The sequence below is a fragment of the Zootoca vivipara genome, chromosome 1 (assembly GCF_963506605.1).
Source record: "Zootoca vivipara chromosome 1, rZooViv1.1, whole genome shotgun sequence".
NCBI classification, from domain to species: Eukaryota; Metazoa; Chordata; class Lepidosauria; order Squamata; family Lacertidae; genus Zootoca; species Zootoca vivipara.
In genome coordinates this window covers 83,684,053-83,700,387 of record NC_083276.1, presented here as the reverse complement: position 1 = coordinate 83,700,387, position 16,335 = coordinate 83,684,053, and the positions used below count along the sequence as shown (strand labels likewise).

At 41.8% G+C, this 16,335-nt stretch overlaps 1 protein-coding gene across 6 annotated transcripts in view; it reads right to left on the bottom strand.

Moving 5' to 3' along the window:
* The window catches only part of AGBL2 (AGBL carboxypeptidase 2), a 30,192-nt gene extending 14,429 nt beyond the window's left edge, over positions 1-15,763 (bottom strand). For 2 of the 6 annotated variants that reach the window (XM_035126450.2, XM_060277880.1), the window contains exons 1-14: positions 15,630-15,760; positions 15,238-15,303; positions 14,671-14,734; positions 13,518-13,643; positions 13,188-13,376; positions 11,816-11,923; positions 11,371-11,521; positions 9,711-10,490; positions 8,180-8,339; positions 7,155-7,281; positions 6,532-6,632; positions 5,920-6,050; positions 4,814-4,880; positions 1,514-1,633 (exon numbers count right to left, since the gene is read on the bottom strand). In XM_035126450.2, coding sequence (XP_034982341.2) covers positions 1,514-1,633; positions 4,814-4,880; positions 5,920-6,050; positions 6,532-6,632; positions 7,155-7,281; positions 8,180-8,339; positions 9,711-10,490; positions 11,371-11,521; positions 11,816-11,923; positions 13,188-13,376; positions 13,518-13,643; positions 14,671-14,734; positions 15,238-15,264 — 2,151 coding nt within the window. In that variant the 5' untranslated portion in view covers positions 15,265-15,303; positions 15,630-15,760. Of the gene's footprint in view, positions 1-1,513; positions 1,634-4,813; positions 4,881-5,919; positions 6,051-6,531; positions 6,633-7,154; positions 7,282-8,179; positions 8,340-9,710; positions 10,491-11,370; positions 11,522-11,815; positions 11,924-13,187; positions 13,377-13,517; positions 13,644-14,670; positions 14,735-15,237; positions 15,304-15,629 lie in introns of all 6 variants that reach the window. The other 4 variants (XM_060277876.1, XM_060277874.1, XM_060277885.1 and 1 more) reach the window with 4 other exon arrangements.
* Between the last annotated feature and the right edge of the window lie 572 nt (positions 15,764-16,335).

The following is a 16,335-nucleotide window of genomic DNA, read 5'->3' as shown; positions in this document are numbered from 1 at the left end:
GTTTGACAACAGCAGCTCTCTCGCTCTCTTATTCCTCATACACTAAATTTCCAGAGGGGGAGTCTTGTGGCACCTTCAAGACTGCATCTGATGAAGCTGACTATGATCTATGAAAGCTCTATTCTGGTGCACGACAAGACTGAAGCTGGTCTGTAGGAACTGGCTGAGTGTGTGATTATATATAGTCTGCTATTGGGATAGGCACAGCTATGAAACATCATTGTCTGTATTTTGGCACACACACGTCCTCTCTCATTCCCTTCTTCCCTTTCACCTCTCAGCAGTTTCCTTATTTGGACAATGTTGCAAGGTCAAATGGCTTCAAGAGGAGGAGGAGTACAGGTAGGAAAGAAGAAGAGGAATAAGGAGTAAGAAAGAAGCGTTTTCTCTCAGTCTCCTTCTGCCACTAGGTCAGACTGGGGTAGGTAGGTGTATAGGCATGGGAACACACACTTCCCACCACTGCTGCCATGGACTTGCAGAAAACACAGCGATAAACCTGCTCATTCACTCCCTTCTGCTGCTCAGTTGAACTAGCACACTCTACCTGGAGGAGTGAATTGTAGGAAAACCAAAGGAACAGACAGAGGCAGGATGCTGCCAGCACCTCCACATTTTTCTCACAGGCACTCCCTCCCAGCTAGCAGAAAGTGGGAAAGGAGTGTTCAAAGCAGGAAGCAAGCTGGCTGTCGAGCCAAAAACTGACAAAGTGAGGTAGCTGGCTGAACAGCCAGATTTTGGGGCATGTAGGACCTCAAAAATCTTCCACTCTAAAAAGTGCACCTCCCAAACCACTACATGTCTTGCCCAGGCTAGTTAGTGCAGTCATGTCAATGATGAAGGACTGAGGAAGATGAGACGCTTCTGCTTGTCTTTCTAACAATGCAGCTCTACTAAGTTGTGTCAGTAGACAGTACCAGACAGCCAACCCAGCAAGCACTGGCAACCCCTGGCAGCCCAAGAAAGCCAGACCTTTCCATGAGACAATGAGTGACTCACCTAGATTTCTCAAGGGATAGCAGCACTGACCAGGCTTGCTGCAGGACAGTAGTGTGGTAAGTGACCAGTCAGTCAGTGGAGGCCTGGCTATGGCCAGTAACAGGGGAGTAGGAGGAGCGGCACCAAACTTAAAAGACGTATGGAGGCAGCGCACCACCAATTTACTGTGTAGGACAATAAAAAAAATGAGGGTGATGTGAGCAAAACTGGGGAGGTAAGAGTAATAACTTTGGGGAGGGGGGGGCTGTGAGGGAGGAGAAAAGGCACTGATATGTCACCCACGTCCTGAGGCAAGTGTCTCATTCAGCCCCATAAAAGTGTCAGTCATGAGGATAACCTAGACCATTTCAATAATAAAGGAATAATAATAAAAAACAACAACAGCAACACTCACTAGACAGAAAACTAGTGAAATATCCAAACAGTTGAATTGCATTCCATTGGGAAACATTTCTAGCTGGCTGTCCTCCTCCAGCAAAGGCACTTATCTGGTCTGTTTTAATTTGCCTCTTACCAGGATATCTTTCTTATGTTTTGGTGTTTGACTCAGAGTAAGTTTCTGATGCAACTCATTCCTTTCCTTCCTTGTTCTCAGTTGTTTCTTTTTCTTCTTTTTCTTCTTCTCATTAAAATCCTTCAGAGAATTAAAAAATAACAACAACACAATTGTGAAAGTATTCCCAATTACCACCTAAATGCGGTAAAACAATGGTTCTGTTTGCATGCTAAACTAAACTAAACAAGCATAAAGATTCTGAGAGGAGATTTCAGCAACTTTGCTTCTCCCTAGTCATTCTGCTAATAATAATAATAATAATAATAATAATAATAATAATAATAATAATAATAATAATAATATACCCCGCCCATCTGGCTGGGTTTCCCCAGCCACTCTGGACGGCTTCCAACCGAATATTAAAAACAGTACAGCATCAAATATTAAAAACTTCCCTAAACAGGGCCGCCTTCAGTTGTCTTCTAAAAGTAAAATAGTTGCTTATTGCTTTGACATCTGCTGGGAGGGCGTTCCACAGGGCGGGTGCCACTACCGAGAAGGCCCTCTGTCTGGTTCCCTGTAACCTCACTTCTTGCAATGAGGGAATCGCCAGAAGGCCCTCGGTGCTGGATCTCAGTGTCCGGGCTGAATGATGGGGGTGGAGATGCTCCTTCAGGTATACCGGACCGAGGCCGTTTAGGGCTTTAAAGGTCAGTACCAACACTTTGAATTGTGCTCGGAAACGTACTGGGAGCCAGTGTAGATCTCTCAGGACCGGTGTTATGTGGTCCCGGCGGCCACTCCCAGTCACTAGTCTAGCTGCCGCATTCTGGATTAACTGCAGTTTCCGGGTCACCTTCAAAGGTAGCCCCACGTAGAGCGCATTGCAGTAATCTAAGCGGGAGATAACCAGAGCATGCACCACTCTGGCGACACAGTCTGTGGGCAGGTAGGGTCTCAGCCTGTGTACCAGATGGAGCTGGTAGACAGCCACCCTGGACACAGAATTAACCTGTGCCTCCATGGACAGCTGTGAGTCCAAAATGACTCCCAGGCTGCGCAGCTGGTCCTTCAGGGGCACAGTTACCCCATTCAGGACCAGGGAGTCCTCCACACCTGCCCGCCTCCTGTCCCCCCAAAACAGTACTTCTGTCTTGTCAGGATTCAACCTCAATCCGTTAGCCGCCTTCCATCCTCCAACCGCCTCCAGGCACTCACACAGGACCTTCACCGCCTTCACTGGTTCTGATTTAAAAGAGAGGTAGAGCTGGGTGTCATCTGCATACTGATGGCTTGGCATAACATTTTGCCAAATCCAGGCTTGTGGTTTAGTTCTCTCCAGACTAACACATACCCTCCAACATTTGTCCAGTGAAAATAAGGGCATCCCATTCCATAATGATAATTTTACTATTTATACCTCATACATCTTACTGGGTTGCACCAGCCTCTCTGGGCTGCTTCCAACATATATAAAAACATAGTCAACATTAAACATTAAAAAACCTTCCCTATACAGGATTGCCTTCAGATGGCTCAGGAAACAGATAACTCCATACCCTCCAACATTTCTCCACTGAAAATAGGGACATCCTGCGGAAAAGTGGGACATTCCAGGATCAAATCAGAACCCAGGACGGTTTCTCTAAATCAGGGACGTCCCTGGAAAACAAGGACACTTGGAGGGTCTGCTAACCACAAGCTGCAACTAATTGTCTTATGGCTTGTCTGAGAGAGCTAAGGCATGAGCCTGGGTTCAAACAGCATGCTAAACCAAACTGCAGCTTAGCACAGCAGCAGAATGACCAGGGAGCAGCAAAGTAGCCATGGTTTCCCCTCAAACAGCTTGTACACCTGCATGTTCATGCTAAGCTATGGTATGGTTTAGTGTGATGTGTGCAAACCAGGCCTTAAAGTCCATTTCTGTTTCCTTCAGTGACCAAAGTATTCCTAAATTCCAAATAAATAATAATTTAGAAATTATTGAGATTGCTCTGTGGCATTTAGGCTGTAATCTTGTGCATACTTACATTTGAGCAAGTTCTGTTGAATTCAGTTGTATTTACTTCTGAGTCAACAAGCATAGGAAATACAGCTTATCTCCCAGTGTTTGTTGTATTTTTCTGCTCAGTTCTTAAGTCCCACAGTATAATTCTTGTTCTTTTGCACAGCATAGTCCTAATAAGTTACCTATCCAGGCTCCAATAGCAACCAGTACCAAGTTTTCTTAGGACTTGTACAAATTGTCATCTTCCAGAAGAAGACTGTTGCAGGCAGTCCAGATATCTTCATCCAAAATATAAGTTCGGCGGCTGCATTCTCCCAGGACTAAAACCACGCTACATTATTGGCAGGAAAATGCAATTCTCCTTCCAGTTCATGCATGTTTTACTCATAACAACTGCTATGTGGAAACAGGTCTCAAAGGCACCTCACAGAAAACAACTGACAAAATCAACTCAACTATGGTGTTTGTGTGTGTGTGATTTTTTAAATATTTAGAAACTGAACACTCCTTACTACCATGTTTTCCCGAAAATAAGACACTGTCTTAGATTTATTTTTCCTCAAGAAGACACACTATGGCTTATTTTCAGGGGATGTATTATTTTTATTACGCGTCCAGCCTCGCCTCTTCCATGGCACCCTCCAGAACTGCGCCTATCACTATGTCTTATTTTCGGGGTATGGCTTATATTGCGCAAATGCTTAGAAATCCTGCCACAGCTTATTTTATGGGTATTTCTTATTTTGGGGAAAACAGGGTATATCACTGAAGAACTAGGATATTAACGGTTTCCTTTAAACAGAAGAAGACAAATGGAAAGCACCTCCTTCTCTGGCAGAAATGCCTAGCCTTTTAAGGCATGCTTAAAAGAACTTGCTGAAATGTGTTTTCCAAAGACAGCCAGTGTGACTATACAATGTAGAATTTCAATTGCTAGTATCAAAACAAGCTTAGTATTGAAAAAACCATCTTTGCATAGATTACCAAACCACTAGCATACATTTCATTGACAATAAATTAGTACAAAAAGCATGAGAAAAATAAACTATAGAAAACAGATACAGCAACAAAATAAAAAAGCCTCATCATTTTTTCCATTTTTCATTAAGTCCTTTGAAATATGTGCATTTTTTTCTTTCAAGTAACAGAATTCACATCTCCTGTAATGATCTCTTTCTAAGCCACTGATATCAATAGCAACCCACTCTGTAGTAAGGTTAGTGTCCCCATTCCATTACAAGGGACCTGGATATTGAAGTTTTTATATTTCTCCAGGTAGATTTATTCACCAAAAAATGAATAGCTCTCACCTTCTCATCCATGTTGAACAAATGTGCAGGGGGGCCATCTGATGGGGAACTGTCTGAGCCACTTGTGCTAATTAAAGGAAAAGAAAACCATTGGTGTGATGCAGGGCAACATATGAAATAAGAAGGACCTCCAGGATCAGGCTTATCTAGTCCAGTATCTTGTTTTCACAGTGGCTGAACAGTGGCTGGGAAACAAGCAAGCAGGATTCAAGCACAAGAGCACTTTTTCCTCCTGTGGTTTCCAGCAACTGCTATTCTGCCTCCTGTGCGATATATGTGAAATAGAGATGATCCAGTTGACATTGTGTAGTTAGAATTTGAAAAAGCTTTTCATAGAATCCTACACCAAGGTTTCCTGGGTAAACTTAGCAGGCATGGAATAAGAGGAAAGATCCTCTTATGAGTCAGTAATTAGTTAAGAAACAGGAAGCAGAGAGTAGGAATCAGTTACCAGTACTCTCAATGGAGGGGCAAAGAAAGTGAAGTCCCCAAGGACTGGTATTGGAACCTGGTCTTTTTAACTTTTCCATAAATGACCCGGAATTAGGGTGAAAAGTGATGTAGCCAGCTTTGCTGATACCACCACATTGTTCAGGATGGTTAAAGAAAAAGGGATTGCATGGAGCTCCAAAAGGGTCTCTCCAGAGTGGATGAATGGGCAGTAAAACAGAAAATGCCCATTCAGAAAATTTTAAGCAAGAGTAAAGTGATGCACACAAAAGCCATGTTTGTGACACTAAAAGAACTCTTAAAAGGTTAGTGGCATTGCAAAGCCATGCTGATTCTACTTCAGATTTTTTTTTTTACTTATTCTTGTAACTTAACCATTTTTCCACCAGTTTTCATGGAACAGATGGTAAGCTAACTGGCCTGTAATATCCCAAATCACTTCTGATCCTTTAAAAAAAACTGGTATTACATCTGATCCTCGGGTATGGGGACTGATTTTAGGGACAAGTTACATATTTTTAAGAAAATTAGCAATTTCACATTCAGGTTTTAATTTGTCAATAAAGCCTGGAATGTCACCTGTTGTCATGTCAGCACTATTTCCTTGTCATTTCTCTAAGGTTCAGAGTCAGTAAAAGCTTGCAGATTTGAGTTACCTGGATTCAACATCTGATAGAGAGATGTCACTCCAAGTACCATCTATGTTTTGTACATGGCCCAGCTCTGAGAGCTTTCTCTGGATTTTTTGCTTCAGTAGTTCCTTAAGTTCAGATAGGCATTGCTGAAACTAAGAGAAAGGGTAGAAAGCATGAGCAAACTGCTGATTAAAAACTTACATAATGCAGTTTTTTGGTTGGCAAATATCTCATCTGAGCAGAATTGAAGCACTCAGGGTAGTATAGATTTGCTAACCATTTTGAGGTTTTTAAAACCACTTTCATGTTTTTTCTTACAATCAAGCAGTATATAAATTTATGAAATAAATAATAACTACTTGAAAATATTTGTTATTTCTTGCACATCTCAGATATACGAGCAGCCAAGAGGAAACTAGGAGCTTTGCTAAATGCATGTCTCAGATTTGTATCCGACCATGCTTCCATTACAAATCCAAATATCTCTGGCTTTCGATAGACACCTTTTCAAAATGTGAAAAGTAAAAAAGGCAGTATCAGAGGCTGGTCTCAGAAAAACAGGAAATAGTTAAAGACACTGGCTGGTCCATCATTGTCCTTTGATCCTGCTTATCAGTAACAGGAAACTCTCACCTTAGAACGGTCAGGGTCACAAAAGTCCAATAAGGTGTCACAGACATGGTAGCCCAGAGATTTGAGATCCTCATAGGTAAAATGAGAGTTATTATTATTGCCTGAGAAAGACAAACAGACAAGTAGTTCTTCAATCTTTAGCAAATTACTCTCCAGTGCACAACATCCAGCATGGGAAAAATTATATGCTGAATGTCTTTTAAAAACTATTAAATAGATTGATGATTGAAACAGAGGTTATAACTTAACCTCTTTCTTCCTACCTTTCTACCCATTGTTACGACAAGCCAGAAATTACACAGCATGATAATGGAAAAATAGATGTGATGGAGGTGATAATGGATAATGGATCAGCTGAGGGGAAAGGCTCTGTGTGCCTCTGTGAGCATTCTGCATGCATGTGTATGTATGTGTCCTGTGGTTGCAATAATGTGGGGGGGGGGGGGCAGCTACACTCACAGCTGCTATGTGATCCCTAGAAGGCTGGCCAAAAGTGAATGTTGACCCTTGGCCCCCAAAAAGTTAGTCACTCCTGTGCTACATCCCACTACTGTACAGCGGTATACCACCAGCTTCTCATTGACAGATGTCTACTTTGGTCTTGGACAAAAATGTACACTTACCCAGAGTTGTCCCACTGAACGTAGATTCCATAGTATAACTATTCACTATCCCCATTCGCCACATCACAACCCGTCCTGTTCCTTCTTTGCACTTTTGGACTTGAAACTTGCAGCTGTTGAAAGAAAACTAAACATCCAGATTGGTAAAAATAGATTGTATTTTTAGAACTAATTTATTATCTCTCTTTAGAACATAAGACGAGCCTCAAGGGCCCATCTAACCCGCAGTAGCCAAGCAGACACATCTTGAAATACTAGAACATCTTCTCTATTTACATTACTATATAGGGCAGTTCTTAGTATTTTAAAAATTCCTGTATATTCAACATATATTACTTCCCAGTCAATTCCTAAATTATCATCACCCAAGCCCATTTTATGTATACATTAACTAATCTGAACATCTAATGTTAGTCTTCAGACAGACAAACTTACATCAATGGACTTAAGCCCACTGATTTTAGTGAGTCTATTTGGAGTATGATTTAGCTGGATATCACCCAATGTTTTACTAATCTCATATTGGAACAAAATGAAGAGTTTGTTTGAAATTATATTTATATGCTGGGTCGTATTTCTTATATGGTGAGTATATCCCAAACTCTATATTTTAACTGGAAAAGTTGGGGATCGTCTTATACGCCGGAATATACGGTAGCTCAAAGCAGAAAAAAACAATCTAGATTCAATATGCATCATCTGCTGTCATATCACTTCAAGTGTGGAATGACTGAATCTAAATAATATAAGCCAGAATGTTTACTTCAGCTAAGTGATGAAAAATCAGTGCATTATAATGTAAATTGTCAGGAAGATAAAGCATCTTCCTATCATGAGAAGAATAGTAGGCCAAATATAATAGTCAGCTTTAAGGTAATTTATAGACACTCTCATTTAAAAACCCAGGACATGCTTTACTCAGAACTGAGTAAAGAAACTGAAATAGGAAAACACATTGCAACAAAAGGTAATTTCCAGCACATAATTCATAATGAACTAAGATATCCCTATAAATCATGCCCCACCTTGTCAGGAATATTCTTGCTTAGCATAAGAGGAAATATTCGTTCATGGAATAATCGCTCCTGTGCATATTTGTTGTTACAGCCATACATGAATATATTATTCTTCCGGCTGTGCCCATGGAAGTCACAGTACAACAGAACTTCACGTTCCTCAAGGACCCTTGCAGAGAAAAGGTATAAGCAAAGAAATCAAAACCAATTAAACATATAAATGGCTAGTTGGCTGCACACAAATAACCATACTGTTCTGTTTCTTTCCCACTGATGTGGAAGAATTATGTAGTTGGAACAAGTTCTAGAAGCATTCGTGAATGAATGAAATCCCTTAAGCTAGATCTCTACTTGATGCCTCATTATACAGTACTGTATAAGGTAAATAGGCAACCTGATCCTATGTTCCCAGTATTCCAAGCTAATGCCGCATTAATGTACAGTAGTTGCAATACCATGGAGTTGCAACAACTAAGCAGAAAGCACAGTAACAGCTGTAGGAACAAAAGAAACCACAGCAACACTGGCAGACATTCCCACAGCTTTCTGGGCAACTCTATCACCATTCATCAGTCACAATGTTGCCCACCAGTGTCATTCACACATTAGCCAGGCATGAAAAACACCATACAGCATGTGGTACTGGCACAAATGGCAAAATAACGTCATTTCCCTTCATTTCCTCACCCATCTTTCCATATGTGAATATTATACCCTCTTGGGCAAACTGTATGTGCTATGACATTCTTTCCTCCTCCAACAGCAGAAAGCTGTGTCCTACACACAGGAGGTACTCAGCCCCATACACAGGTAAACTCCCTTTTGGCAAAGGCCAGGCACTGCACTGCAACCATTGCCACTATTGGCCAAACACTCACGAGCACTATTGCCTTGCAGGATCACAGATACACAAGGAAGATCAGCCACCGCATCCACAGAGCTCCCCTGGGACCCCCAAGAGAAAAGGGGTAAATAGTTACTGCAGTCTCCCCCTTTCTCCCATGTTGAGGGAGAAGGGACTGAAACATGAACACTACTGTGCAGGTTTAGAGAACATGTGCTTCAATCTGATTATTGCTCTTTACTCTCCTTAGTTATAATGGAAGTAAGGAATGCTCTGTTGGACTATCATTGCATACACTACACAAAACTGCCATGGAAATTGTCCATGGACAGATCTCTGTTCATGCACAGCATTCCCCCTCATGTTCCCTATTTATGTTTCCCAGAAAAGACAAGTACTCAGTCTTTACAGTTGTCTCAAGAACTATTTCTTTTCCTTCCTGATCTGTATTTGCCAGCATTTCCAATACAAGAGCAGCAAACCATGATAAAACAATAAAAACAGATTAAAACACAATTCCAGTGCAGATTCTTAAACCAATGTACATAATCTTTTCAATTTGAAAAATATATATACAGATTACTAAAAATGCACAGTCACAAAGGCTCTATAATGGTTTCCTTTATGTGGTTCTGTATTTCACCCACTCTGCTCCCAGGTATTGAGATCCAGTTCATAAAATGGTTTGTCACGCACCTTTTGATCATGGCTCGAGTGTGCCAAATGCAAGGAAAGGATTCCTTCAGTACTGTTCTGTAGTTCCTGTTCAAGTCCCTTCCTGCCAGTGAGCAGCGGTAATTTCCAACAATTACTCCATCTGGGTTTAGCATGGGCACAACCTTGAATATGAAGAGATCCCGAAGGAGTCGAGCATCAGGGGAATCACTTAAGATGAAATCAAGGAATCCTCTCATCACCCACGAACTGTTTGTTTCCCCAGGATGAACTCTGGCACTTAGTACAATAGCTTTCTTTGCAGCAGCAGCAATGGCACTTTTGGATGGATTGGTAATAGTGAGGAGGTAGACTGTGTTCCCAGCAAGACTGCGGCACAGAGGGCGAAGTTTGCAATACTGAGAATAGAGTGGATTATTTACCAAAGTCATGAGGTAGTGCTGTAGATCTGTATAGGTGTAGGGATAGAAGTGAGCAAAATAACATGTATCATGGCTATGTGGAAAACGAAATGTCCAGGTGAGGCAATATAGGGTCTGACCATCTTCTGTGTTATATTTATAATATTTAATATCACTGCCCTCTCTCCTCCAGCCAATACCATGAGACTTGGCATCCTTTTCAGAGTACAGGAGAGGCTTCATCCCTACACTGTAGAGACTCTTGGCTTTCATCAGATTAACAATAGTGAAGCGATAGGTGACATCCTTTCTAGTATTTTGTACTCTGAAATAGTACCATTGCGTGTACTTGCTGGTATAAAGATCTGTCCGCAATGTGAGTTCATATTCATACTCGCCTCTGAAATGCAGAAATCAAGAAAAAATGCATAAGAAGCCATCAGAAACTTTCCCATACATGAAGGGAAATGTTACATATCATCAAAATTCTACAGACTAAGGATGATTCCAGACTATCACTATTTCCAGGTGGGGTTCAATCACATACAAAAAAAATTCAGGTTGCACAATTACAATTGATTGGGTGGTATATCACAAAAAGTGATATACCAATGCAAGATTATAGGAAAAGCTAAAGAGAACTGTCAGTTGATGACCCAGACTCAGGGTGGGGAATCTTTTCAGTCTAAGAGTAGGCAAGTCTAGAGGCAAAAATTGGCAAAACAAAAAAATGTGACTTACCTTTGTACAATACAGTGGTACCTTGGTTCTCGATCTTAATCCATTCCGGAAGTCCGTTCAACTCCCGAAACAGCTCAAAAACCAAGGCGCTGCTTCCGATTGGTTGCAGGAGCTTCCTGCACTCAAGCAGAAGCTGCATAGGATGTTCGGCTTGAGAAAAATGTTTGCAACCCGGAATACTTACTTCTGGGTTTGCGGGGTTTGGGAGCCGATTTGTTTGGCAACTAAACCATTTGAGAACCAAGGTACCACTGTACGCTACATTCCACCTGTAGAAAAGTTTCTACACCCGCCCCCCATCTCTCTCCAGCCAAGCAAGCAAGACAAATAATCAAAGTCTAAGGACACAGTTCAAACAAAAGCACTTGAGGAGGAAGCAGTGCAGGACCAGTGAAGGGTGGGACCAAAGAAGAGTGCCAGGGCCAGTTAGAGTCCTGGAGGGCTCTATGTGGCCCCAGGTTTGAGATTCCACACCCATCATAACCGTAATATTAAAAAGTTTTCCCCTTTTTTAGTTCCAGATAGTTCCTCTTACTCACACCCTGATGGCTTTCTGGAGATTCCCACTCTCAAAGCGTGATTCAAACAACAGCATGGTGTCTTCTGGATCTCTTAAGCTAACTGCAGCTGACTTGATAGGCTCTTTCGACCCTCCAACTCGGGAACCAGTGAAACAGGTACCCTTGGTTGCTGCAGAAGAGGAAGCATGGCTATCACTGACTTAGCACTGCAGTTTTGTCTCAATTAGCAGTATGTGTGCCAATTCTGCAAAACCAATTGTTAAACTTTACAAATTTGAGGCAGCTACTATTTTTATGATTAAATTGTTCACTATTTACAGTATAATAATTTCAGGCTGTTTAAAAAATCAGACTTCTGAGTTTACATTTTTCACACCTGCATTCTTGTTTACTGGAACAGACACTATATGCAATGTACTATATATTTTATTACAGTTTATTGTCAGTGCATGTATGCAAATACCTGGATCTATGACATAGACAACAATTCCATGATCCTCTCCCATTACTTCTGGAGCGATTTCATTTTCTGTTGGCTGATAGAAAGGTTCAGGTTCAGGAGGAACCCACTCTAACAAAATACACAATGACATATTTTCATTGAGGCCTTATTTGTACTTTTAGAAGAAAAAAATAAGACATTAAATAAGAATTGAAGTATTTCCCCTCAATCTCTAGTTGTATGGCAAGGAAAACAAATAAGTAGGAAGAATGGAATACAAATAAAATTACTTAATTACTTAAACTGAAAACTATATGTGCTGTAACATGAATTAGAGTAGTGATAGGAAAACCTTGGCCTACAAGCCAAATTAGGTCCTGCAGTGGTCCTAATTTGGTCTGTGTGGTTTGTCACCTGATGCCATGGTGAAGTCATGAGATTAACAGATGGGTGGCCCTGCCCACCTATCAAAGTAGCCATGGGAGATGTCAGGATTTGGCCCACTGGCTGGATCAAGTTCTCCAGCCCTGAGACTCTGGAGAAAGGAAAGCATACAAAATAAGAGCCAAATCAATGAAGGTTCTAAGAGATCGGACTCTTGGGGCTTATTTTATAAACATTTTCATTAGAGACCATTTGTTGATGTTTAGTCGTTTAGTCGTGTCCGACTCTTCGTGACCCCATGGACCATAGCACGCCAGGCACTCCTGTCTTCCACTGCCTCCCGCAGTTTGGTGAAACTCATGTTCATAGCTTCAAGAACACTTAGAGACCATAGTAATGATAAATCTGCAGATAATGCCAAGTTATGAGTCACAGCTAAGACATAGATTTCCCCCCACAATATTAATTTTATGACCTCATTAACTCATCTTATTAAATAAAAAGTGAGTGACATTCAATATTAAACTTACACTCGGCCATCTGGTGACAAACACTGAAATGGCAGTGTATTTGGCATCTTAAATACACTGATACCACTATTCACACATTATATTTTACATATTTTCCTAACGTAAGTATTGATTTCCTTGCTATAACAAGGGAGTGTGAGAAATGGTCTTAATTAAATCCTGCAAACATAATGGTTATTTAATCCACAATATGTTTATAACAACAAAATTGGGAATCTTATCTCCATAGAGCCAACTGAAATAATGGTTTGTTTGTTTGTTTTAGTATGGAAGCACTATGAAAACTGATTGAATATTATATATTCACATTTTTTAAAACTGCCCAAGAGAATCTTAAATTTACATTGTTCATTTTGGAGTGGGTTATTTGGATTTGTGCAAATGAAAAGGTATTCAGTCACAGTCCTTGAATAGCCAGAAAGCTTTAAAGCAAAACATTATCAACCTTGTAAAACATTGATTTCAATCCAAGAAATTACCAATGTGGTGGATATAATCCTTGATCACTTCGCATTCTACTGGCCAGAGTGGAGCCAACAGTGAATCTATATCATTGGGAACAGAAAAAAGATTCCGAGGTTCTCTCAAGCGTGGAATACCAGGCCCCTCTGGATGGTCAAACATAAGTTGGTTGCTTTTAAGAAGTGCAGGCTCCATCATAAGTGAACCTGAAACGGAAAAATAAATAATACAAAAGAAATTTATTTACAGATACCCAGGAGCCTTCAAGCTATGAGGCCACAATCATACATTTCATTCACAGCAAATCAATCAATATATTTCTCATATCAGGCTTACAGCTTACTTACAGAATGAGTTCTTGCTTGAATTATTTTCTGCTCTACCTTTCTTGTGGAAGTTGCCCGGCTTCGACACAGGGCAAGAACTCTTCCAGCTTTCAAGAGGCAAACTGGGGCTCTGAGGAACATTTTCATCTGGGGGGAAAAAACTACTATTAATGAGAAAAACTAGCTCAAACTAATATAGGCAAAATCAATTTATTTCTGAGCTGATCGTTATTGTAGTGAGCTACTATACTGGCAGGAAAAACCCATTGAATAAACATTTAAAACTAACATTATAGTATGAGGGCTACTTTTTATATGCTAGCAGCATAGCTTGTATGCATAGCTATCAGTGTCATCCAAATAATGAGGGACTATGGGATGCGGGTGGCGCTGTGGGTTAAACCACAGAGCCTAGGGCTTGCCAATCAGAAGGTCGGCAGTTTGAATCCCCGCGACGGGGTTGCTCGGTCCCAGCTCCTGCCAACCTAGCAGTTCGAAAGCACGTCAAAGTGCAAGTAGATAAATAGGTACCGCTCCAAGCGGGAAGGTAAACGGCGTTTCCGTGTGCTGCTCTGGTTCACCAGAAGCGGCTTTGTCATGCTGGCCACATGATCTGGAAGCTGTACGCCAGCTCCCTCGGCCAATAATGCGAGATGAGCGCCGCAACCCCAGAGTCAGTCACGACTGGACCTAATGGTCAGGGGTCCCTTTACCTTTAAATAAATAGGGTAAATAGGGTGAGGATTGTAGCCTAGAATGGCTACCCTTCCGAAAAAAAGTTTTTAATAAGACTTCTGTGTTTTACAGTCTGCATCACTAAATTACAAAGTTAATGCTGCTATTTCCCCAGCATAGTATCCCTCACTGCTTTTTTTAAAAGCTAACTAGAGACCAGACACTATTTCTTTTTACAACTAAAATTATTCATAAATGTTCAAAACATAAAATGAAGCAGTAGAGGTTCTGCTGGCTCAGAAAAATTGTTCCATTTATTACATTTCTATGCCACACTTCCTCTCAGAGTCCAGGGAAGCAAACAGCAAAACAATTAAAAACATTTAGAAATGTCTGAAAATTTTTCATAACAATCAATTACAGAACCTGATAATGGTAGATAAAATAAAACCAACCCACCCGTTTGGGACCCAATCCCAGATTGGGATCAGATTCTTACCTTTGAAATAGCCATAGTATTGAAGATGCTGATATATGAACCTTTCATATGGCTCTTTAAACTGCTAAGGAAGGGAAAATGAGCAATGAGCAAAATGAGCCTACTTTACCAAAACCACTGCACCCATAGCTATTTTATTTACTACATTTACACCCCACCTTTCCTCCAAGGAGCTTGAGGCAGCACACATGGTTCTCACCTCTCCCATTTTATCCTCACAACAACCCTGTGAGGTAGGTAAGGCTGAGAAAGTGACTGGCCCAAGGTCACTCAGCAAGTTGCATGGCAGAGTTGGGATTCGAACCCTGATCTCACAGGTCCTTGTCCGACACTCTCTAACCACTAAGCTACCCTGTTAAGTTACAATGCTGAGATAAAGAATAAATTCTCTGAGTGCATAGTATCTCAAAATGAACCAGACACAATCAAAGCGTATCATTCTAATCTCTGCTAAAGAGATCTGAAAGGTTTTCTAGCATTCCCACCAATCCTTACAACCAGTTCAGAACTACGAGGTGACTGACACCATCCAGCCCCGTACATTTTTGGATTGACTTTTGTACTGACCTCAGATGCTGGATCTGCCGGACACATGTCATTCAGCACAACAGCACAACTATCTGATGATGCCTCCTACAGAGAAACCGGGGGGGGGGGGAAGCGTTAATAATAATAATAATAATAATAATAAGCCTTTATGAAGTAGCCTCCTCTTCCACTTGACAAGAACAACAAAGGCTGGTTATTCTGCCAGTCTCCACCCATGAGATTTCCCGTGAAGTCGGTCTGGCGTTGTGTGTTTGTGAGAGAGGATAATTATGACAAAGAAGGGACGGGGGTATTATTGGTGGGGGGGGGAATGGGGGATGGATAAATACGGAAGAGGCTTCAAAGCAGGCTTTTATAAAGGTGACCTGCGCTTCCACGGACTAAGGCCAAAAAAAAAAAAGATATTCTACCTCAAGCGCCCGGCAACCCTTTCCGCTGACCGATACGAAGCTGAAAGGCTTCTATGGCGACACAGCTTTGGTCACTCACAACAAAACGCCCGCAGACGCACACGGGACCGGCGCGCGCGCCTGCTTTTCATAACCGTCGACGGGCTGAGCCAATAACATTCGCCCAATCTCGGGACGGGGGGGCAGGGAGTGGCAGGACTTGCTGCCTACCAGATATGTGACTCTTGCGCCTGCCCCCTGCCCGCCCCTCAGTGCTCTCAGGAGCGTTCCCGCCGCCCCGGCCGCCTTCTTCCCCTTTTCAGTCTTAACTACCACTACTCAGAGGAGGGAGGGGGCAGGGTATCCTAGCTACCAGCCACGCCAGAACCAGACCGGTTGGGGGTGGGACTAGCCGTTCATTGGTCCGTCAGTGCGGAGTGGCAGCGGTACGAGCCATTGGTTGAACTAGGACAGCGGCTCGCCTGGTGGTGTTGGGGGCTTTTTTCGTGCAGGTGGGGAGGGACCTCTTGCTTCTGCACGATCATTGTCGTTTCAGTCTTATGTCTCAGTCCGGGGTAGGTTGGGGCTATTTTGCGGGGTGGGGGCATCTGTTTGTCTCGAGAGACAATGGACCAGGTGTGTCAACTTGAATACTTGAGACCTCCGGATATAGAGCGGTATATTAATTAAATTTAATTAATTAAAAATAAAATAATGATGATAATAA